Genomic DNA, 23,444 nt, shown 5'->3' with positions numbered 1-23,444 from the left:
TCTCATGGGTAAGACAATACAAGAATATTCAGAAGTGAAGTGAGTAGATTATGATAGTGGCCCGCCCACGTCCTATGCGAGCAGTGGAAATGGGGTTCCCCTTGGTGGAATGGGCTGGCTGAGAAATGAAAGCTAAGAGAAATAAAATGATGAAAACCACAGAAAGTAGTTTCAAAAGCAAGGGTAGAACGGGCAAGCTGATCAGGTGGATTGAGTTTCTGGCAGGGAACGCACCTGCTTTATTTATATCAGGAAATATCAAAGAGATTCTGTAAATTTTTTTTTTTCTAAGAAAGGTCAAAAGAGGGCTGTTCAGTTCCTAAAGGGTAATGCCTGTCTCCAGAGCTACTATGAGGAATCTTCCTAGCAGAGTGGAGAGAATAGGTCACATGCATTGGGCAATCTATTGCTGTGGGAGAACTCAGGCCTATCTCTCCTTGGTTTCCATGCAGAGAAGATCCTCGTGTATTTCATGGATGGTTTCCCACAACAGTGTAACCTATCAGTGGATTAATCTACTGATATGGATTAACTGGATGGTAACTGTATGCAAATAAGATATGGAGGAGATAGGTAATTGGGGGTGTGACTTTGGGGTTTATATTTTATCCCTGGTGAACAAAGCTCTCTGTTTCTGGCTTACTGTGTCCAGCACTGCTTTCCTTTACCATACCCTTCCACCATGATGTTCTGTCTCACCTTGGGCCCAGAGCTATGGAGTCCATTGTCCAGCAAGACTGGTGCTAAGCTGGGACACAAGTGATCCTCACAGTCCAGACAGCCTTTATGGATATGTGCCTGACCTATTCTAAGTCTGGCAAGGATCAGGCAAAACTTGAGTGTGACTCATAAGCATGTAGGTCTCCACCTGATGCCAAGGCTGTTCTTAGATTTCGTCCTTGAGCTCTGGCTTAGATATAGGGCCTTTTGTTTCTGGCTCATGCTGGTTGTCATTGCAGTGGGCATGGTGTTAAGCTCTACAACAAAGTCTTTTGGTTCCGTTTATTCTCAGATCCTAAGTGTGTAGAATCTTGTTTCCTACATTGATGCCTAAGGTTAGTGGAGGATGATGGAAGTCTCTTTGCAGATTGGATAATGCTGTTCCAGTAGGTATAGATCAAAGTGCTCTACCAAGGACTAGGATTCAACATGGCAGGCTTAATACTGGGAGTCAAGTCTAAGGTCTGGATTTTATTCCTTTTGCCTCTCCCTAGTGAAAGGTAGCTCTTTTCTCACTGCACTATTGGGGAAATTGGGAGAAGGCTACTCTTTCTTTGCTGTCTTCTTTAACTTCCTTTCATTATACTGAAACCAAGCTCCATGTTCCCTCCTGTGGCTTCCTTAGATCTTGTGATGGTAGTTTATTGCTTCAATATTAATTACAATTGGTGTGACTCTGAAGCGCAGAACTGGATAGTATTTTTCATTGGCTATCTTGCTCCACCTCCCCAACATTTAAGATACAATTTAAATAATAAGGGGATTCTACTAACCTTAAGTGCTCTGGCAATTGGTACTAGTAGAATTGCAATTTTTTTTTCTATATTAAACTCTGCTGGGTTTCCTAATGAATATTACATAGGAAAATATTTTTACATATTTACTTTCATTAATCTTTGATTTATTTTTATCATAAAATTATACTTTAATAAAAAATATTTAATATTGGGGTATTATTTAAACTGAATCCCTGTTCATTTGCTCTATCATTCATACTAAATTTTGGGGCTTTTGACCCTCCTTTCAATCCTTATCAGTTACCACCAGATTTCTCAGTGACATCATTTACCCTGGGGTCAGAAACACCTGGTCTGGTGGTCTTCACCCTGATCTTCTTCAGGTTTCCTCTTATCAGGCAGTGAGAGCTTGCCAGGGGCTTCACTCTATTTATCAGGGTGAAGGAAAATAACTTGTTTGAGGCCATTCGGGAGGGCTCTGTGGGTATGCCTGTTGAAACTGCAGGTTTGGAGTTTTTAAAATGGAGTTGCTTAGACTCAGGCCTAAGGCCATCCTAACAAAGTGGAAATTTATTTTTAACACAAACTTCAATTTTGAGCCCATCTTCCACAGAAATTTTTTCCTGTGGTTATCTCTGAGACACTAAATGGAAACTAAAATACATCACTGCTTATCAAAATATGCAAACCACAGAATTGTTTTTCTCAGACAATCAAGTGTTAAATAAAGTTTTTTTTTCTATTTTTCTTATACTAAATTGCATTGCAGTTTCTGAATCTCTGTTATAAAATATGAAAATCTTCTGATTCAAATTATCACAAAATTATGTGATAGATCCTGGTTTTTAAATGTTTTATGCTATCTAGAAGAGAGTCCAAATCCTTCTAAAGTAACTTATAAATTCCATGTAATAGTGAAAAAGAGACTAACTTTTAAAATGAAAGAGATATGTTATCAATTGTTAAATGTTAGCATATTGCTCTATGGTTTTTGTTTATCATTTGAGACACAATGAAAGTCCCATCTAGATTTATTTTAGATATAATTTATTGGGCTATGTTTATTCAGACATTTATGTATGTAATTTAAAATAATTTACCTTTTTTTCTATCATAATAGTTATGATTTTCAAAGGAATTAATTTGGTATAACACATAAGTGATTTTAAAATTTATTGTTTCAACATTTAGATAATCTTGCATCCACAGAAAAACAATATAAACACTTACTTTGCATCTGTCCAACATACACTTCCTGGAAAATTACAATATTTTCTTATATGTATGTGTCTATGAATAAAAAAATAGTTTACCATAAGGTATATAGTATTGTCACAATAATAAAAAAAATCAGCAATAAAATACTTAGGAGTGTTTATTCCCACATTAGATTATACATATGCTTTTACAATGCTACTTAATTACTTTACTCCTATTTGATTAGCTCTATAAATAATTTTATTACATGTTGGTGTAACAAAAACAACCAAATAATTTTTATATGATGAAAATAAAATGCAATGTGCACCAAGCAATATAAATAATGAAAGAAATATAGAAGGCTTTACATATTGTTGAGGATGAAGTGTGTCCAGAGAGAAAAAAAAAATCCATTGATTAAAACATATCATAGTATACTCTCACTGAAATTACAGTATAGATCATGGTAGTATCTGTGTCTATTTCTCACAATTCTGATCATTAAATGCATACAGCCAAAGAACAGATACTACCAAAAAATGTGACAATATCATATGGAACAAACATAAGGAAAGTGGGATATAACGAAAAGGAGAAACAAACCCATTTCACCATTAAGTGTGCAAATTATACAGGAATTAAACAACAGGGTATACTTTTTAAACTAGAGGTACTCTTTTCATTTAGAGAATAAGGCAAAGTGACCATATTTTAGCAAAAACAAGCAATAAAGACTAAAGAAAAAGCTGCCTTTAAGGAGGAACATCCGTCCAACCCCTAGAAACTTCTGTGGAAAACTTAAGAAATATATCTTAGTTGGTGTCTTCACTCAAATACACATATAGTCTGAATGAAATAGAATTTGATGCAGCACTTAACAAACTGGGTGCTGAAAAAAAAAATTTACATTTAATAGACTCTCCTAAGCTCATGTCTGTGAAAAAAGGAACTAAGGAAAACAGAGGAGTCCAAGATCCCCATGTGGAATAGGAGAATTTGAATACATTCATGTCACTAAATGCTTCAGATTATCCAGTACAGTGAGTTAGCTGATACTTGTGGAAGTGCACAACCTAAAATGGAAAGATTGTGCTCACACAAAAAGAGAAATTCACACAAACACACATTGATGCAGGAAAGTTTATCATACTCTATTTAGAATAGAATAGAACTATTTCAAATCCTCTTCTGTAAATACAAATCTTTCTTACTCTCCTACAACATGCTGCTCTGCTACCCCATGGATGCTTGATAGACCTGAAACTTATTCTAATTCACTCTAGAACTTACTCCATTATTATGATTACAATTCATCTTTCTCCCTCCAGGAAAGCAAAGACTTGACTTAATTTTTGTTGTTCACTAAAGTGTTTTCAGCTTTTAGAAGTTTTACTTATATTCCATGCTGATCTCATTGGTGCTTTCTCTTGTTTCTCCAGGAAAATAGAGCCAGGTCATTTCTAGCCCTCATGTGTAGGACTCCTTTTATTTTTAATTTTTAAGAAATAACATATCTGATCTTTTTCCATGTGCTTTGTAAGGCGTGTTTTACATCTTTATTCCTCAAGCTGTAGATCAAGGGATTCAGCATGGGGATAATCAGAGTGTAAAATATTGAAGTCATTTTATCATTGTCAAAGGAATGACTGGACTTGGGCTGCACATACATGAATATCAAAGTCCCATAGAACACTGTGACCGCTGTCAGGTGGGATCCACAGGTGGAGAAAGCCTTGCGCCTGCCTTCAGCAGACTTCATCCTGAGAATGGCTAGAAGGATGAGCAGGTAGGACACAAGGACAAACAGAAGAGAGGAAATCAAATCAAAAGCTGCAAAGATCATGATTATTAGCTCAACATCAAGAGTATCTGAGCATAGCAAAGATATCAAGGGGACACAATCACAGTAGAAATGATTGATGATATTGTAGCCACAGAATGGTAAGGTAAAAATCTTTAAGGTGACTAGAAGAGACACAAATGAGCAGTAGAGGTAGGGGATTGTCACCAGGGCATGACAAACCTTTTGTGACATGATGACAGTGTAGAGGAGAGGGTTACAGATGGCCACATAACGGTCATAGGCCATTGCAGACAGAATAAAAAGTTCACTTCCAATGAATAAAAGAAAGAAAGCTAGCTGGATAGCACAAAAGTAATAGGAAATTGTATTTTCATCTGAAACAAAATTCACCAACATTTTGGGGCCCACAGCTGTAGAATAACCAAGATCAGTGAGAGCCAGGTTTCTGAGAAAGAAGTACATGGGTGTTTGTAGACTGTGGTCCACCTTGGTGAGGATGATCATGCCCAAGTTGCCCAGCACTGTGACCAGGTAGATGATGAGGAACAGCCCAAACAGTGGAGCCTGCAGATCAGGGCGTGAGGTGATGCCCATCAGAATGAACTCATGCACCACTGAGAGATTGTGTTTCTCCATCCAGGTTTTGTATAAAGTCTAATCTGGGTAGAGACATCAGCACAGTTAAAAAAAATTCAGATATCATCATCTGGGATTGTATCATGCAAAATTGGTATAAATAAGATAAATATATTTTTCAATTTAGAATATTAAAAAACACATTTTTTGCACTTACAAATATGCATAGATATTGGTAGATGTGAGGTGCTCTACTTTTTTACTCACAGAATATTAATCAATATCTAAGAATATTCTGGTTGTTTTGACTGGAGGAAGAACTGCTTTTGGCATTTAATATTTAGATGAAATAGTTAAGCTGCTAAAAATTTTATTATATCCAGTATCCAATGTAAACTAATATTCACATACAAGATATTTAAATGGTCCAAGATAAGAAACTACGAAATATAGAAAGAGAGTTAGATGCAGATATATAGATATATGAAACAAAAATGAAAAAAAAAACTAAGTTTTATAAATGGATGATTATTGTACAAGTTTTCTACTTGTTACTTATAAATTACATTCACCCAGTGAAATTGAATAGCTACATTAAAAAATGTTACATGAAACATATGCAAATGCATAATAAGAATCTTTTTTATAATTCTCCAAAATGTACACAACTACCTACTTCAATGTATAGTTCTATAAATTCTTAGACTTCAAGATGATGCAGCATAAACTTTTAGTGCATTTGATAGATTTGGGCTGGGTGTATGCATAAATAAAATAGTAAAGAATCTCATTGGAATTTTATTTATAAGAAACTAGGAGAAATATATGTACATAGATATAGACTATATTATACATTAACTTATGTATTACAAATATAATTTTACTTAAATAATTTACCTGCAATTCTAACATCATAAAAAAATCAGGTCTGTCCTCACAGTGTAGTTTGGAAAGTTGAAAAATGTTCAAGGGCTTCTATGTGTACTTGGCACCTAAAATAGACTCAAATATCATAAACATATATATTTTTGTTTTTTATATTTATTTTAAAAGTGCTTCTAGTTGCCTACATGAAAGAAGTCTCATTTACATATAAATATGCACTTTCTTCAGCACAGGGATAGCACTTATTTGTTTGGGATAAAATGAGAAACAGGTCAATTATTACATAATACATGCAAATTCATCCATTCTCCTTTAATACTATACCTCCTCATTCCATGACAACAGTTAAACAATCAATGTGCTATTATTTTGATTAATTATATTCTATTTTCCAAATTAATTTAAGGACATTTCAAAACATGTTACCTTGATATAAATTTACTTAAATATTATTTCCCTCAGTGAGAATATTCATTATAATTAAAATACGCATATATGTAATATATCAGACCACTTTTTCATACCCCCAAAAAACAAAACCAGAAACTAAGAAATTCTGAACAACAACAACAACAACAAAAAGAGATATCATTTCATTAGTTTTATACAATGGAATCTCATAAAATTTACTTTGAGTAAACACACATACTTATTTCTTTTTTTAAGTATTGAGAGTTGAACCCAATGCACTCTACCAACTGAGTTACATCCCAATCATTTTTTAAATTTTTGTTTCAATTAATTATACATGAGAGTACAATGCATTTATGTACTTTATATATCATGCATAAATGAATTATAATTTCTTATTTTTCTGATTGTACATGTTGTAGAATCAATGCAGTTATGCAGTCATATATAAACATAGGGTAATAATGTTTGTTTCATTCTACTATTCTTCCTATCCCAGTATCATCCCAACCATTTTTAATGTTTGTTTTGAGACAAGATGTTGCTAAATTGCCCAGATTGGCTTCAAACTTACCATCTTTCTATCTCAGGCTTCAGAGTCTCTCTGGTTACAGGCTGTACCACCACACCCAGTAGAAATAATGCATTTTAAAGAAAAAAGACCTTTGACCAAATTATGTTATGTGTATATACAAATATGTGACAATATTTGTTAACCATACTGTACCACTAGTTTTAAAGGTTAAAATGTTTATATAACTTTTATAAAATTATATATTTTATAAGATTTTAAATTTTTTTATGGCACACAATACCATAAAGACTGAATAAATAAACTAGAGTTGAGATACATATATATTCTTGGATTTATTTTGAAATCCTCGGCAACAAAGCCACAAGGACTTCTTTCAAATATGGCAGAACACATTATGCTGATAAACAACTATATGACCAAATATAATATATTTGATTAACTCTAACAGCCCAGCTAGTCAAGAATTTTGTATAGTAGCAGAGAAATGGCATTTTAAGATAATATGATTATTATTTATTATAATTTTATTATTATTACTTATGAGAAAATAAGTACCAATGTTTCCTAGATAAAAAATAAAGAATTAGAATTCACACAATTTCCATAAAAATAGTGACATCCATGTGTACATGGGCTAACGCACATAAAATCATGTAATTTTGCAACATATATATAAAGCTGATTACATGTAGTTTGCACTAAACACACTTAAAATATTCCTTTTATGATTGTGGGTACCTGCTTTCCTACCTTGCTTTTCCCAGATAGCTTCCTCATATTAAAAACTAAAAAAAAAAAAAAAAAAAAAAATGTCAGCTACAGCCTTAAATAATTACCTTCAATAGATGCAATAGTAAACAAATTATGTCTTTTTATTGTTTAGGTTTGATTCATAACCATGATATAGCCCTAAATAACTTGCACATAATAAATAAGTACAAATGTCCCTTTAAAGTAAACAAAGATACATGTTTCATTTAACCAGTTTTGGAGTTTAATGGTAAGAACCAAAAAGCTTTTTCATTGTTTAATAATCCTCATTGAATTTTTAAGTTTATTTTTTAAAGTTAGACTCAAAAATATGTGGTCACATCTGAATGCATTTTACTATTATCATTCTTATAAAATTGAGCACTTAGAGTTTCCTGATACTAACAAAATGATTTTTACATCTAAACATGAGGTCAAAACTTTCTTTTCCTTCTAAAGAGATCACAGGTAAATCTCATTCACACATTTAATTACATAATTAAAATCAAACTGAATTTTGAGACGGTTCCAAAAAATGCTGAGAGCCACTAAGTATGGAAAGACACAAAAATGAGAGAAATAATTCTTGCTGTTACAACTTCTCCCTCTACCAAAAAAAAAAAAAAAAAAATAATAATAATAATAATTATGTTTTATCTACTGTCACTTTTTTCATTCATTTGATAAAAAAATTGAATGTGTTCAAAATTTAGTATTTTCTCATTGCACACAACACAACATAAGCATTTCACAGATGCTTATGAGTATTTACCAATTCAACTTGGGTGAAAATAATAATAATTAGTATGCAGAGAAAAGAGTTCCTACTCCTGATGCTCTTCAGGCATTATGGAGTAGTAGAAACACAGAAACTAATCAGATATGGATTGGATTTAATAGCCATAGCAAATGAGATAATTTCTGTAGAGATTGTTACCATACTGTGAACTCATAAAACCCACCTGTTACCTATAATGTAGCCTCTTTTGTGATTCTCCCATGTATCCCATAACTTGGCATTTTCAAGGATAATTTATGCATTGTTTCAACTTTAGAGATGCTCCCTGAGGAAATGCCAAGCAATTTATTTATTATCACTATAGTATTTGAATGCTTAATGAAATGCCTGGAGATTGTCCACTAATTGTCAGGGGCAATGTTGTTTACCTTTGACTTACGTTCTTTCTCTCTCTGTCTCTTTCTCTCCTCAGTATAAAATTCTGCAAATTTAACTTTCAATTTTATGCAGAAGTATCTGAGCATTAGGGTCTCAGACATATTAGTTCTCTCATGTTCATTGCAGCATTATTTGAAACAGCAAAGGTGTGTAAACAACATCAATATTCACTGATAGATGAATAGATAAATAAAATGTGGTATATACAAACAATGGAATATCCTACAACCTTAAAGATTTCTATTCTGGCGAAGCCAAATTTTGGCGAAGCCAAAATTAGACAGGCAGTCAGTATAGGTAAATCAAGTCAGGTGGTATCAAGGAGGCCAATTTGAGTGAATCTGGAAAGTTGGAGACTTCCCCCTCAGTGATTAAAATTCCTTCAGAGCCCTTCCTCCACTCTTATCAAGAACCTGGCTCTGGTCTACCTGTTGCTAAGGTTACCAATCCCAGGAATTACCCCTCCCTACAGGGAGCTATAAAGTTGTTAATGACTGTGTCCTGGGCTGCTCCATCCTGCCCTTCCACCTTCAGCCCACCAGTTTCCCACCTTTTGGCCATCCCATGGAACATTCCTTGGCCTAGTCACCAGGCAGGAAGCAGAAAGATAAGAGGGAGAGGGCAAAAGAATGAAGGAAGACTAAGACATAAAAAGGCCTAACACCTAGCTTCTTGGGATACCAGGATACCAGCTATGGCCTCCTTCTCCCCTCCTAAGAGAAGACTATGTTACCCCATTTTAAATAAAACCTGCTTTATATGCTTGCCCTAGCGTGTTTCTCTAAGGCTATGCTTCAACACATGAGGGTGCAGAACTCGTCACTGATAATTGGTGGTATCACTGCTTTGTTTGATAACGTGGGTGAACCTGGAGAACATTATTCTCAATAAATCAACCATAGAATGATCAGTACTTCATGACCATTTACATGAAATACCCCCAAACCTCAAAGATTCAGAAAGTGAAACGATGGTTGCAAAGGAATGAGAGTTGGAAGATACCAGGTAATAAATAGGCATAAAGGCTCAATTTTGCAAGATAAGCAAATTCCAGAGATGTGCTGCAAAACATTGTGCCTATAGTTAACAATATTAAGAATGAAGAATTCATGTTAAGTCCAATGGGCGGGCATGGTGACACATGTCTCTAATCCCAATGGCTCAGGAGGTTGAAGCAGGAGGATAACAAGTTGAAAGTCAACCTCAGCAACTTAGCAAGGGCCTAAGCAACTCAGTGAGACCACTTCTCTAAATAAAATGCAAAAAGGACTGGGGATATGGCTTAATGATTATGCGCTTCTGGGTCCACTTCCTGGTAGAAAATAAAATAAAATAAGAAATAGCAAGGAGATGAGGAATATCACAGAAAATGTGTCTGATCTCATTGATCCACACAAAGACAGTCTGAAAGTGGCCACTGTGTGCATACTAGCATATGGAATTCCTCCAACATAGAAAGCAATGATGAGTGTCACATAGCCTCTGTCTGAGAAGCTTACTGAACACAGAAGTGGGTAGTAGATGGCTACATAGCTTAATAAGCCTTTGCAGCCATGAGAAAGCCTTCTGTGGCTCTGAATGGTATAGCAAGAAACATCCATGCTGCAAACACAAAAAGATTCCATTTAATAGTTTGGTCAAAATTTTTGTCATTAATGCATATTGGAACTTGTCATTATTCTGTATTCATTAACATGTCACATACATTTTATTTCTTAATTTCTCAATATAGATAACGACATTTTGATTTTCAAATGATTGATGAAACATTAATTTCTGCCTTAAACCTAGCATGGTGTATTATTGTTTTTATTTTCTGCAAGATTCACGTTCTAAGATTTTAGAAGGACTTGATGCCTTCATTTGTCTTTGATATCCAGTGAGTACTCATCCATAAGTTGAAAAATATATCTCCTCCTTAGTTTTAAGTGTTTCTGAAAACTGATTATTCTTTTTATTTCCCTTATTCATTTTGAAGAATTTCAGATTGAATAACCTGGACCTGATTTGGGAATGGGGTGGAAAGTTAGTTTTAATACATTTCCATTTTAAGATCCTCTTCATCCACACTTTTTTTTTTCTAGTGTGTTGTTTAGTGTCTCTGAAATTATACAATTTAATACCTCATGGCTTATGATTCTAAGCTTAACTACAGATTTGTTTGTTTAGAAACTCAGAGGATTCTTAATTTTCAAAATATCTTATTCTAAATTGGATAGATCTACTGAATAATTATTTTATACAATATTAAAATGTATTGACTCAAATTTTCCTATCAAGTATTTTGATCATATGCCACTCTTGGTTTTTAGAACATTACATTCAACCAAAAAATCCAAGTTGTCTGAAAGAATTTGTAATTCCACATAATAATAAAATAAACACCAACTTTTTAAATGAGTGAAATGTTTTAAAATGTTCAACCTCAGTATACCATTCGCTTGATAATTTGAAGAATCATCAAAAGTCTAACCAATGTTTGTTTCAGAAGAAACATATTAGGCAACATTTATTCACAGTTTGGTGTTTGAAATTTAAACATTAGAATTACTTTTGTTTCTCCTTTTTGGTACTGAGGATTGAACCTAGGAGCATTTAACCACTGAGCCACATGCCAGCACTTTTTTTAAGAGACAGGGTCTTGTTGAGTTGCTTAGGGTTTTGCTAAATTACTGAGACTGACTTTGAACTCTCAATCTTTCTGTCTTAGCCTCCCGAGCTGCTAGAATTACAGGCACGTGCCACACCAGGCAAAATTACTTTTATTCTTAAAAAGTTATAATCATTCACTGGTATTAATTTTGGGGAACATCGAACAATTTAAAATTATATTAATTTAGACATGTCCAGAATTTGTACTCAGAAACTACTAATTAAAAACATTTCACTTATTTCTGTTGAACATATGTTTTTTTTTTTTTTTTGGGGGGGTGGATAAAACATTTTCTTAGCCAGGCATGGTGGTGCACACCTATAACCCTAGCAGCTCAGGAGGCTGAAGAAGGAGGATTGCAAGTTCAAAGCCAGCTTCAGCAATTTAGCAAGATCCTGTGTCAAAATAAAATGGAAAAAAAGTACTGGGGTTTATTTAAGCATCACTGGATTCAATCTCCAATATCAAATATATATGTATGTTTATATATATACATACATATATATGTATGTATATATGTATGTATATATATAATTCTTGCATATATAAACCAGTTGCTTAAATTTTATTATATAATATAATAAACTGTATAAACTCTTTTAGAAATGCACACCCACACATGAAAATATACATCTGTTTTTAGTATTTCAATGAAATATTTTTTATTTATATTTGATAGGCTAAAAGATGACTTTATTATATTATGATGTTCTAAGGAAACAGACCAAATACTACAAATGTGAAATAATAAAAATATAATAAAAAAGGTGGATAATGCTAGTGAGGGTTACAGACAAAGTGTGTGCAGAAGAGATGACAATTATATATAGGGAGAGATATAAAACATGTTACTCTCTATTATGGTTCATAATAATATGGTTCTCTATAATATGGTTCAAATTGTTGGGCTATCTTTCTTTGCTTCCACCAAGTGGGATTATGAAAGAATGGAGGTTAGCCAAAAGATAGTACACTGTCATTATGTACCAAACCAAAGGAAAGTCATCAGAAATTGGAAAGGCAAGGGGAAGGAGGAGGGGGGGGGGAGAGAGAGAGAGAGAGAGAGAGAGAGAGAGAGAGAGAGAGAGAGAGAGAACTATAAGCCTATTCCATAAGAGAAATGTCCTTTAGGTAAGAATACAATAATAAAACAGAATTATTCTTACATTAAGTAAGTATGCTTACATTAAGTTGAGTAGAATAAATATCCATTAGACACAAGCATGAATGAATCAAGATGGAGCAAAACCCAGAATTTTCAAGGACAGAACTTAAAAGTTCTGCTTTAATTGGTGCAGTCACTCCAATATACAGATAAGATTATATACAGCACTGAATCTGTAGGACTAAATAGCCAAATATGTTAAAAGGATCTCTTGGGCTAATATACAACTAACACTACTGTTAAGAGAAAGATACAAATAACCCTATGTGGAATGGGGTACCAAGGCATTTTCTTATGAATGATTCCTTCAAATCATTGTGATGCATAAGCCAAAGAAATATGCCTAAAGCAGAGCAATTACTTTTAAATCAAAGAACAACACATACAAAAACAAGCATGTGAATGGAAAATACGATGCATAGTTAAGATTACAGAGCCACAACAACTCCTTTTCTGTGCATATTACTTATTCTCATTCTCCTACTTTATACACCTTAAAGTCTGTAGACTCTAAGCCCTTTTATTCAGAATTTCCTTAATTTTTATACTATAATTCATCTCTCCCCTTTAAGGAAGGCAAAATCATTCAGCATTTTGTTCCATTAAATATTTATAGTATTCAGCAATTGGTAGGCCAATCTTTGAAGATATGTCAAGCCCAGTTCTGCTTAGTGTTTTAGAGGGAAACAGAGCAGGTTCACAACCAAACCTGATTTATGGTTCATAGACTACATAACATTCAAGAAAATACGTTGCATATCTTATTCCAGGTCCTCTTTAGGGCACACTTTACATCTTTGTTCCTCAGGCTGTAGATGAAAGGATTCAACATAGGGATGACCATAGTGTAAAATATGGAAGCCACTTTATCAGTATCAAAAGAGTGATTGGACTTGGGCTGTACATACATGAATATCAAAGTCCCATAGAACACTGTGACTGATGTCAGGTGGGATCCACAGGTGGAGAAAGCCTTACGCCTGCCCTCAGCAGATTTCATCTTGAGAATGGCTTTGAGGATGAGCACATAGGACACAACGATGACCAGAAGAGAGGAAATCAAATTAAAAGCTGCTAAGATCAGAATTATCACTTCAATTTCATCTGTGTTTGAGCAGAGCAAAGCTATTAAAGGGAGACTGTCACAGTAGAAATGACTGATGACATTGTAGCCACAGAAGGATAATGTAAAAATCTTTATGGTAACTAGAAGAGACACAAATGTGCAATAGAGATATGGAATTGCCACTAATATATGACATACCCTCTGTGACATGATGACAGTATAGAAGAGAGGTTTACAGATGGCCACATAGCGATCATAGGACATGGCAGACAGAATAAAAAGTTCAGTAATAATAAACACAAGAAAGAAAGCTAATTGTGTAGCACAAAAGTGATAGGAAATTGTATTTTGATCCACAACAAAATTTACTAACATTTTTGGGCCCACAACTGTAGAATAACCAAGATCTGTAATAGACAGGTGCCTCAGGAAAAAGTACATGGGTGTTTGCAGGCTGTAGTCCACCTTGGTGAGGATGATCATGCCCAAGTTGCCCACCAGTGTGCTCATGTAGATGATGAGGAACAGCCCAAACAGTGGAGCCTGCAGCTCAGGGCGTGAGGTGATGCCCTTCAGAATGAATTCATGCACAGCTGTGAGGTTAGGTTTTTCCATTCAGTTTTATTAGAAAATCTATATTGGAAACACAGAGTAGCAATGTCAGTAGATTACAAATATTATCATATGGAGTTTAATACTTCAAATCTACCTCAGATAATATAAATCCTTAGTTTTGATGTTGTAATAATAAAAAAAACAAACATCTTTACAAATAAAAATATAAAGATATTGAGACTTATATAAATTTGTTCTGATCTAGGATGATTTGGCTCACCAATGAACTTTGTGCAATGTCTGGAGATATTTTGATTTTCACAACTAGGAGATGAACTGCTACTTGCATTTAATGGTAAAGATGATATATGATCCAGAATATCTTGCCCCAAACAATATTCACACCAACAAATTGTACCAAAGTTGAGAAATCTAGACAGATAAATAGATAATGATAGATGTGTAAATAAATGAAAAAACAGAGATATTGAAGAATTTATACAGAATTATGAGGCAAAAATAACCAAAGTTTAAACATTCTAAAAATTATTTTTGTTGAATAAATATATAATTGTATTATTCTTTGATATTATATATAATTGCAATGACATATTGATATTTGCTAATTATATTTAATAAACTGACATTGTATTTATGTAAATTATATATAAATTTCTAATAACCAAATAAAATTTCTAATAACCTATTTTCAATTGCATACAAATCTGTTGGGCTAATATACAACTAACACTACTGTTAAGAAAAGAGAAAGATCCTAAGAACCCTAAGTGGAATGGGGTACTAAGGCATAGTTAATACATAGTCCTCTGAAATCGAAATTTTCACAGGTATAGCTGAAAGTATTAGCACACTTGGAAGTTATGAATAGAAAACTATAAAATATCATGGTAATTGCTCTTATTTGATGAAACAAACCAGAAGAAAGTGCACATGTGTTGATATTGTCATTTGCATGTTAAATTCTCGTGTATAATTCCATGACAATAATTTAATCTAAACCCTTTATTCTCAGATGCAAAACCGGTTTATCCTTCCAAATTTGTTCAGAAGGTAATTAAATTGTTCAATGTGCACATACTTCCCATTAGTAGCTCTCAGATTCATGTTCGTGATATTACTGTTTTGTTTCTTATGTGGAAACAGCAACCTACCTGAAAAGGTTTTCCTTGCAGATGTATAATGGACACTGCTCAGAACTTCACTTGATAGACTAAGAATATGAATAGGTAAGGAACAGGTCAAGGTAGGATGTATCCTTGTAATTTGTCCTGATTTCTGCAAATGCCCCAAAGTTGATGACTTAACTTGGATCAACTAAGCTATGGTTTTGGATGACCTACCATCTATATTTTTAAAATTTTTAATAACATTTTAATTTAAGGTATCATGATTCAAAATCACTTAAAATATTAATCTTCCCCTGGGTACACAGTCAGTATTATTGAGATATACTTGCTTATTTGCAACAAATCTGATATATAATACATGCAAAAACGTGGGGTGGGTATGAGGTAGTCTGATCAAATTAGAACAAACCGGTGCATTCTTTCTTTATATTTCATTTTGTGACAGGGTCTCACTAGGTTATATACAGCCTCACGAGGTTGTTGCTATACTCCTGCAAGCCTGAGCTGCTGGGATTACAGGTCTACAAAACAATCTGCTTTTTCATAGTGTGCTTTCTTTACTGAATCCTAGAATTTCATTTTTAACCCTATACACCATGAAAAACTGAATCACATATCACTCCAAAATAAAGCATATTTTACCATCAGTGTAGAACTGGGGACTTAAAAGTCTCCTTAATCTTCAAGACAGGCTTTTCATCTCTCAGTATAAAGTGGAAACTCCCATTTCCTTATTAAGAGATCAGAAATGAATCACATTTATAAATAATTTACATAATCATTAAATTTTAAATTACTTTTGAAAGGGTGGCAAAAAAAGCCTAGAGTGACTACATAAGTATCTGGAAATACTTCAAAATGAAAGCCTAAATGTTGGCAGTTTCAAATTCAGCCTTTTGTGTTGGAATTGTCACTCAGTGCTACAGTACTTACCCAGTATAAATAGGGTTTCAGATTCAATTACCAGCACCAAGAAATTCAAATTCTACCTTTTACAAAAAAAAAAAAAAAAGTTATTTTGTGATTCACATCTCCTCATCTCCCCTTTCTTCTTTGAACTTCTGTCATACACACACACAAACACACACATACACACACACACATACACACATCAATGTATGTATATGTGTATATATAATATGTTATTATATATGTGTATGTATTTAGTTTCAAGTATTTTTCAACCTCACACCATCTGTTTCAAAGATACTCCAACTATTTAAAAATATTCAATATTAAAAAAAAAATAATATGAAGGAAAAAAATGAGATCTCATTGCATTTAAGGCATTGCAAAGAATGGATAACCACTGTGATTAGATTGCAAAGCCAGGGGATATTGTGGCCATTTCTGTAGATATTATTCACTTATGACACTACATGAAATCTGTAGTCTTTGTTACCTGTAATGAAATGGTTTTCTTGATTCCTTCATGTTTTCTTAACATGGCATTTGTGAGGATGTTTTATAGATTTTTTTTTCACATATTGAGATTCTCCCCGAGGAGAAGTCAAGCAAGTAATAGATTATCCCTAAAGCATCTGAGAGTTTAAACAAAGGCCTGGAATTCATCCACTAATTATCAGGGACAATTTCTGTCCAACTGTGCATTCATTTACTTACTGATAGTACAATATGAGCCAGCCAACCAATTTACTGATTGTGTTCAAAATAACCGGAGTTAGGACTCAAAGAGATAATAGTGTCCTCATTTTGTTTAAAGCATAATTAGAAATAGCCAAAGGGGGAGCAACATAAATATCTGTTCATGGTTGAATGGATGAATAAAATGTATATATACAACATGGAATATTTTTTATTTATTTATTTATTTATTTATTTTTAATTTTTATTGTTGGTTGTTCAAAACATTACATAGTTCTTGACATATCATATTTCACACTTTGATTCAAGTGGGTTATGAACTCCCATTTTTACCCCGTATACAGATTGCAGAATCACATCGGTTACACACCCACTGTTTTACATATTGCCATACTAGTGTCTGTTGTATTCTGCTGCCTTTCCTAGCCTCTACTATCCCCCCTCCCCTCCCCTTCCCTTCCCTTCCCTTCCATCTTTTCTCTCTACCCCATCTACTGTAATTAATTTCTCCCCCTTTTTTTCCCTTTCCCCTCACTTCCTCTTGTATGTAATTTTTGTATAACCATGATGGTCTCCTTCCATTTCCATGCAATTTCCCTTCTCTCTCCCTTGCCCTCCCACCTCTCGTCCCTGTTTAATGCTAATCTTCTTCTCATGCTCCTCCTCCCTACTCTGTTCTTAGTTGCTCTCCTTATATCAAAGAAGACATTTGGCATTTGTTTTTTAGGGATTAGCTAGCTTCACTTAGCATAATCTGCTCTAATGCCATCCATTTCCCTGAAAATTCCATGATTTTGTCATTTTTTAATGCAGAGTAATACTCCATTGTGTATAAATGCCACATTTTTTTAATCCATTCATCTATTGAAGGGCATCTAGGTTGGTTCCACAGTCTAGCTATTGTGAATTGTGCTGCTATGAACATCGATGTAGCAGTGTCCCTGTAGTATGCTCTTTTTAGGTCTTTAGGGAATAGACCGAGAAGGGGAATAGCTGGGTCAAATGGTAGTTCCAATCCCAGCTTTCCAAGAAATCTCCATACTGCTTTCCAAATTGGCCGCACCAATTTGCAGTCCCACGAGCAATGTACAAGTGTACCCTTTTCCCCACATCCTCGCCAGCACTTGTTGTTTGACTTCATAATGGCTGCCAATCTTACTGGAGTGAGATGGTATCTTAGGGTGGTTTTGATTTGCATTTCTCTGACTGCTAGAGATGGTGAGCATTTTTTCATGTACTTGTTGATTGATTGTATGTCCTCCTCTGAGAAGTGTCTGTTCAGGTAATATGGAATATTACTAAGACTTAATAATGATATACTCTACTGAGTGTGATGGTGCATGTCTGTAATCCCAGTGACACAGAAGGCTTAGGCCAGAGGATTGAAAGTTCAAGGCCAGCTCCAGCAACTAAGCAAGACTCTATTAAAAAAAGAAAAAAAGAAAAAAAGTTTGGGGAATGTAGCTGATAAGTAAAGAACCTCTGGGTTCAATCCCCAGTAACCCCCCAAAAAGAAACAAAGGGTTGGCATTGTGCCTCAGTAGTAAAGCACTTGCCTGGCTTGTATACGGCCCTGGGTTCAATCTTCAGCACCACATTTGAAAAAAAAAAAAGATAAATAAACAAAATAAAGGTATTAAAAATATGTACTCTAATATGTGATATCACAGAAAACTGGGAGAACGTTATGCTGAATAAAATAGTCACAGACAAATAATTCATAATTTTCGCTTATTATGAATTCAGAATGTAGAGTGTAGTTTCCAAGGGTTGGGCATTGGGAAAATGAGGAGTTGCTAATAGATGTGAAGACTCAATTACTGAAACAAAATGTGTTCTAGAGATCTGCTGTGAAACATCGAGTTACAGTTAACAGTTCAGCTTTTATACATTTGAAATTATTAAAACTGCAGCTCTCATGTTTAATATTATGCAATGAATATTTAAAAAGAATAATGAAGTACCAATACAAATGATAACAGATCTGAATCTATAAAATATACTAATTCAAAGCAGTTAAGGAACAAAGATCACCTCTATCATGAATTCTTTTTGAATTATACAGAAAGGAAAAGTAAAGGATAACACATTAGAAGGGCTGAGCCAAGTGAGGATGAGGAGAAATTAACTTTTACTGGAGGAAATGACAGCTCTAAAGTTGATTGGTTATAAAGCATTACAAATATAATTGACACTTAATCATTCCTTTTAATTTAAAATAATTCACCTCATGACATGTGAATTTCATTTCAATAAAGTATCTTTAAATGAGTTTAGATATAATTTTCATCCTGTATGAGTAGTGCCTACTTTTATAATTTGTTTATGTAATATACATGCATTCTGGATAATAAATTATATATTTTTACATGCAATAAATAATTGCATTTTCATTAGTCATGATAGTCGTGGGTTTATAGAGGTTTCCCACGTGGTGGGCTTACATTAATTTGTGTTTCAAATTAATAGTTTATTTAATTAATAAACTAAAGAGATTATACTAAAGGGATTATACTTAAGAGTTCTGGTAAGTATTTACATATTAAAGATAAAAGTAGACATTTTTTGTTTTGGGTTTTTTTTTTTTTTTAAACAGAGGATTGAACCTAGATGTATTTAACCACTGAGTCACATCCCCAGCCCATTTTTTATGGGTCTTGCTGAGTTCCTAAGTGCCTTGCTAAGTTGTTGAAGCTGGCTTTGAACTCCAGATCCTCCTCCCTTATCCTCTGGAGCCACTGGAATTACAGGCATGTGCCACCACCGCTTCTGGCAAAATAAAAGTATACTTTTTCCTATAATTTAATGTACTTGTTTTTCCTAATGGATATTAAATAAAAGTGTGATTGCCTTTATATATTAATGTCAATTTTATTTTACACATAAATATCATATTTTATAAAATTGGAGTTCATTGTGTATCTGTTTCTCCTTGTGTGACTTCTGGTTCAAATCCCACCCAGTTTTCTCCTTTCCCACATGTGAACACTGTCCACACTTTGTCATTGGTTAAATAGAAATTTACTTACTCTTCAGCAGATATGCTATAAATTTACAGAGGATTTAAGTAAATATTTTTGACATATTACTGAATGTCTTATTCTGCAAATTTCCTTCCTCACATGGTTGTTTTGTACTATTCTATGTTACTTCATTTTGCTAGAGATTCTCCTGTGATTTTGCTGAACACAAAATGTTATTAGAAATGTAATATTTTCCCACAACCCCTGTTATTATATTCACAGCACAAGGTAAGACTTGTTTATTTGTTTTTTAACTTCAACTTCTCAACACCTATATAAAATAACTTTTAAATTTTTGTCAATTTAGGGCATTTAGAATGGTTAAAATGACTTTATATTTGATTTTTTCAAGCCATTTTTAACCCTAAGAGGTTTCTTTCTTTGTTACTTTCTTTGGTATGAGTGTGTTATCCCAATGTCCTAAGGGTTAGCAGTCATTAATTCATCAGATGTATATTGTAGCTATTTTAAAAACTATGTGGCATATTTTCACTATTGTTGTGATTACTATGAGGTAGATGCAGAGTTGAAAATGTACATGCATAAAGTTCTTGGTAGGTTTAAACTGTGCTTAAAGAATTCTTGCATGCTTAATAATACATGAGCACACACACACAGAGACACAAATACACACACACACACACACACATCTACAAGTTCAGTCCTGCTTTGCATCAACTGGAAATACACAGATATTAAATGCCAATCATCAGGACTTAGTTTTAATACTTGAAGGGAGTAATCATGTAATGTCACATGAGAGCGCAATCCAAGGGAAGGTAGTCTTTAAGGTATTGTGGAAGACTACAATGTGGTAGGAGGTACTCTGTTTTTGTCTCTTACACTGTTATTTAAAATCTAATTCCATTTTAGGGACACACATTAAGGTTGCATTCTATGTTATAAACATAATATCTTGCTACAATTAATGAACAAAGGGGACACTGGAGGGATAAAATGAGTTTACAAAATAATTCCAAAAACAATAAAGGAAGATGAAGAAAGAAAGGAAAACATATCACTGAACTGAAATTTAAGAGGACATATCTGTACAGTGAAAATTTGGTGTGTTGGAAGCAGGGTTAAAGGTGAGCACATTAGAGATGCTGGAATGTTCATTCGTGAACCTGGCTGATTAGGAGGGGTGCCATCTTCAAGAGCTTCACAGAGTGGTGCCATCAAGAACAAAGCCAAAGCCGAGTAGGGACCAGGCCTGTAGGCAATCTCATAATGACCCCTGTGTGCTCAGTTCTGGCAAGAGCAAAAGCTGTCATCCAGTTGTACATTAAATCTTAACAAATTTTGTTTTGTATTACTTGTATTTAAGTTTAATCTTGAAAAATGCTGAAAATATCAATAGTCTAGTATCAATATCTGTGAGGAATTTAAAGATGAGATTAGGCCTATGATATTGGAAGACAGAATAAAAGAGGAAAAAATTCATCTTCATGAATTAGGTCAGTGATCAGCATGCTATCTGTGGTATCTAAACAACAACCTGGGTAGATTGCTCATAGACATAAGAATGCAGTAGATTGCTTTGAACTGGATTCAGTTACTTATGGCATCCTGGAAAATTTCCAAACATTCTGTGGCATTTTGTGTGTGTTCTTTTTGCATTAGCATGGGGCTTGATCAAGGTGGTGAGATGCTATTTATATAAAAAATTATAGTTGCAACTAAAATATAATTTAGAGAGAGATCAATACAAATAAATAGAATATTAAATAATATGTAAATATATGCAAGTTTGTGTTGGATTTTGTACACTTATATAGAATTATGTATATGCATATGCATATACATATAGAAGTAAGATCATTGTAAATAGATGATGCAGGATTTCTACAGTTAAAACAACACAAGAGAGGACTGAGCATATAATCAAAAGAAAGATAATACACTAAAAAAAGGAAACAAATATTTTTTGCATACTCTCATAATACTGTCAAACATTACTCTCAATTTGTTCAATGAATATCTACCGTGAAAAATAGATTGCATTGATTAACCAATTATTCCCCAAAACTCTCTTCATTGCCTCTTTTACATCTTTGTTCCTCAAACTATAAATAATGGGATTCAGCATGGGAATAACAATGGAGTAAAATATAGACACTGTCATGTCATGTTCCAAAGCATAGTTGGATGTTGGTCTCACATACATAAATAGAACAGTACCATGAAAAATAGACACAGCAGTTAAGTGAGAGCCACACGTAGAAAAGACTTTCTGCTTCCCTTCAGCAGAACGTATCCTCAGAATAGCCAACAGAATGAAACCATAAGAGATCAGGACAATTAGTATAGTACATATCTCAATAGAGCCAGCAAAGTAGAAGAGCAATAGCTGGTTGGGACGAGTGTCAGAACAGGAAATTGCAAGGAGAGGAGGGATGTCACAGAAGATGTGGTTGATTATGTTGGATTCACAGAAGGACAGGCTGAAAGTGGCTGTGGTGTGTGTTACAGCATGCAGAATTCCACCAACACAGGAAGCCAAGATGAGTGGCACATAGACCCTGGGTGACATGCTCATTGAATATAGAAGTGGGTTGTAGATGGCCACATAGCGATCATAAGCCATGGCAGCCAAGAGAAAGCACTCTGTGGTTCCACAGGTTACAGCAAAAAACATCTGGGCTGCACAGGCCCCAAATGAAATGGTTTTCTCCCTTGACAAAAAGTCTACCAACATATTTGGAGTGATAACAGATGAATAGCAGGCATCTATTGAAGACAGTACACTCAGAAAATAGTACATTGGGTTATGCAGCCGGGAATCCCCAATGACCAGTACAATCAGTCCTAAATTTCCCATGAGGGTGAAAAGGTAAATTGCTAGAAACAGGAGGAAGAAGAAGATCTGCAGTTCAGGATTTTCAGTGAAGCCCTTCAACACAAATACAGATACTTCAGTCACATTCTTCATGCTGAAATCTCATGGAACACACTTGAAGATAATCATAAAATGACAGATGATGATACTAGGAAAGAATGAACAGCACCATGACTAGAAAAAACATGAAACACTTTTTACAGTGTATAATTTTCAAGTAGCAGATCAAAAGACAATGTGAATCCACTGATCATTTCAATCACTGAAGAATCATTAGGAAGTTATGAGTGTTAACAAAGTAACCCAACATGTGCCATTTCCCTTAGAGATCAAATGGTTTTTGTACCACTGAGTTCCATTAGCTCCTTTCATATAAAATCACCTTAAAGCAAAAAGAGTTTAGCTACAACGTGTGTGTGTATGTGTGTTGAAACATGTAGAATTCTGATTCTATTCCAATGTTTTCCTCTGATATAACATCTCAAGTATGCATATATAAAATATATATATTTAGTAAATTTTTGATAAATGTATATTAGATAAGTACATATTTGAAATATATTTTATATATTTGATAAATATGTACTTGATTAAT

At 33.9% G+C, this 23,444-nt stretch overlaps 3 protein-coding genes across 3 annotated transcripts; all 3 read right to left on the bottom strand.

The window, feature by feature from the left end:
• Positions 1-4,155: 4,155 nt before the first annotated feature.
• LOC308638827 (olfactory receptor 8K3-like) lies at positions 4,156-5,097 on the bottom strand (the record flags this gene model as incomplete). Its single annotated transcript, XM_081276657.1, has 1 exon — positions 4,156-5,097. One exon carries the CDS (start codon positions 5,095-5,097, stop codon positions 4,156-4,158), a length of 942 nt encoding a protein of 313 aa, XP_081132783.1.
• An 8,255-nt stretch (positions 5,098-13,352) lies between these two features.
• LOC308638814 (olfactory receptor 8K3-like) lies at positions 13,353-14,294 on the bottom strand (the record flags this gene model as incomplete). Its single annotated transcript, XM_081276631.1, has 1 exon — positions 13,353-14,294. The coding sequence occupies one exon, from the start codon at positions 14,292-14,294 to the stop codon at positions 13,353-13,355; it is 942 nt and encodes a 313-aa protein (XP_081132757.1).
• Positions 14,295-21,991: 7,697 nt separating this feature from the next.
• LOC308641857 (olfactory receptor 5T7-like) lies at positions 21,992-22,978 on the bottom strand (the record flags this gene model as incomplete). The annotated part of the gene is made up of 1 exon (XM_081280440.1): positions 21,992-22,978. Exon 1 carries the CDS (start codon positions 22,940-22,942, stop codon positions 21,992-21,994), a length of 951 nt encoding a protein of 316 aa, XP_081136566.1. The 5' UTR covers positions 22,943-22,978.
• Positions 22,979-23,444: the final 466 nt, after the last annotated feature.

The sequence above is a fragment of the Spermophilus citellus genome (genome assembly GCF_964194105.1).
Source record: "Spermophilus citellus genome assembly, chromosome: 2".
In the NCBI taxonomy this organism is placed as follows: domain Eukaryota; kingdom Metazoa; phylum Chordata; class Mammalia; order Rodentia; family Sciuridae; genus Spermophilus; species Spermophilus citellus.
This window is presented reverse-complemented; position numbering and strand designations above follow the sequence as displayed.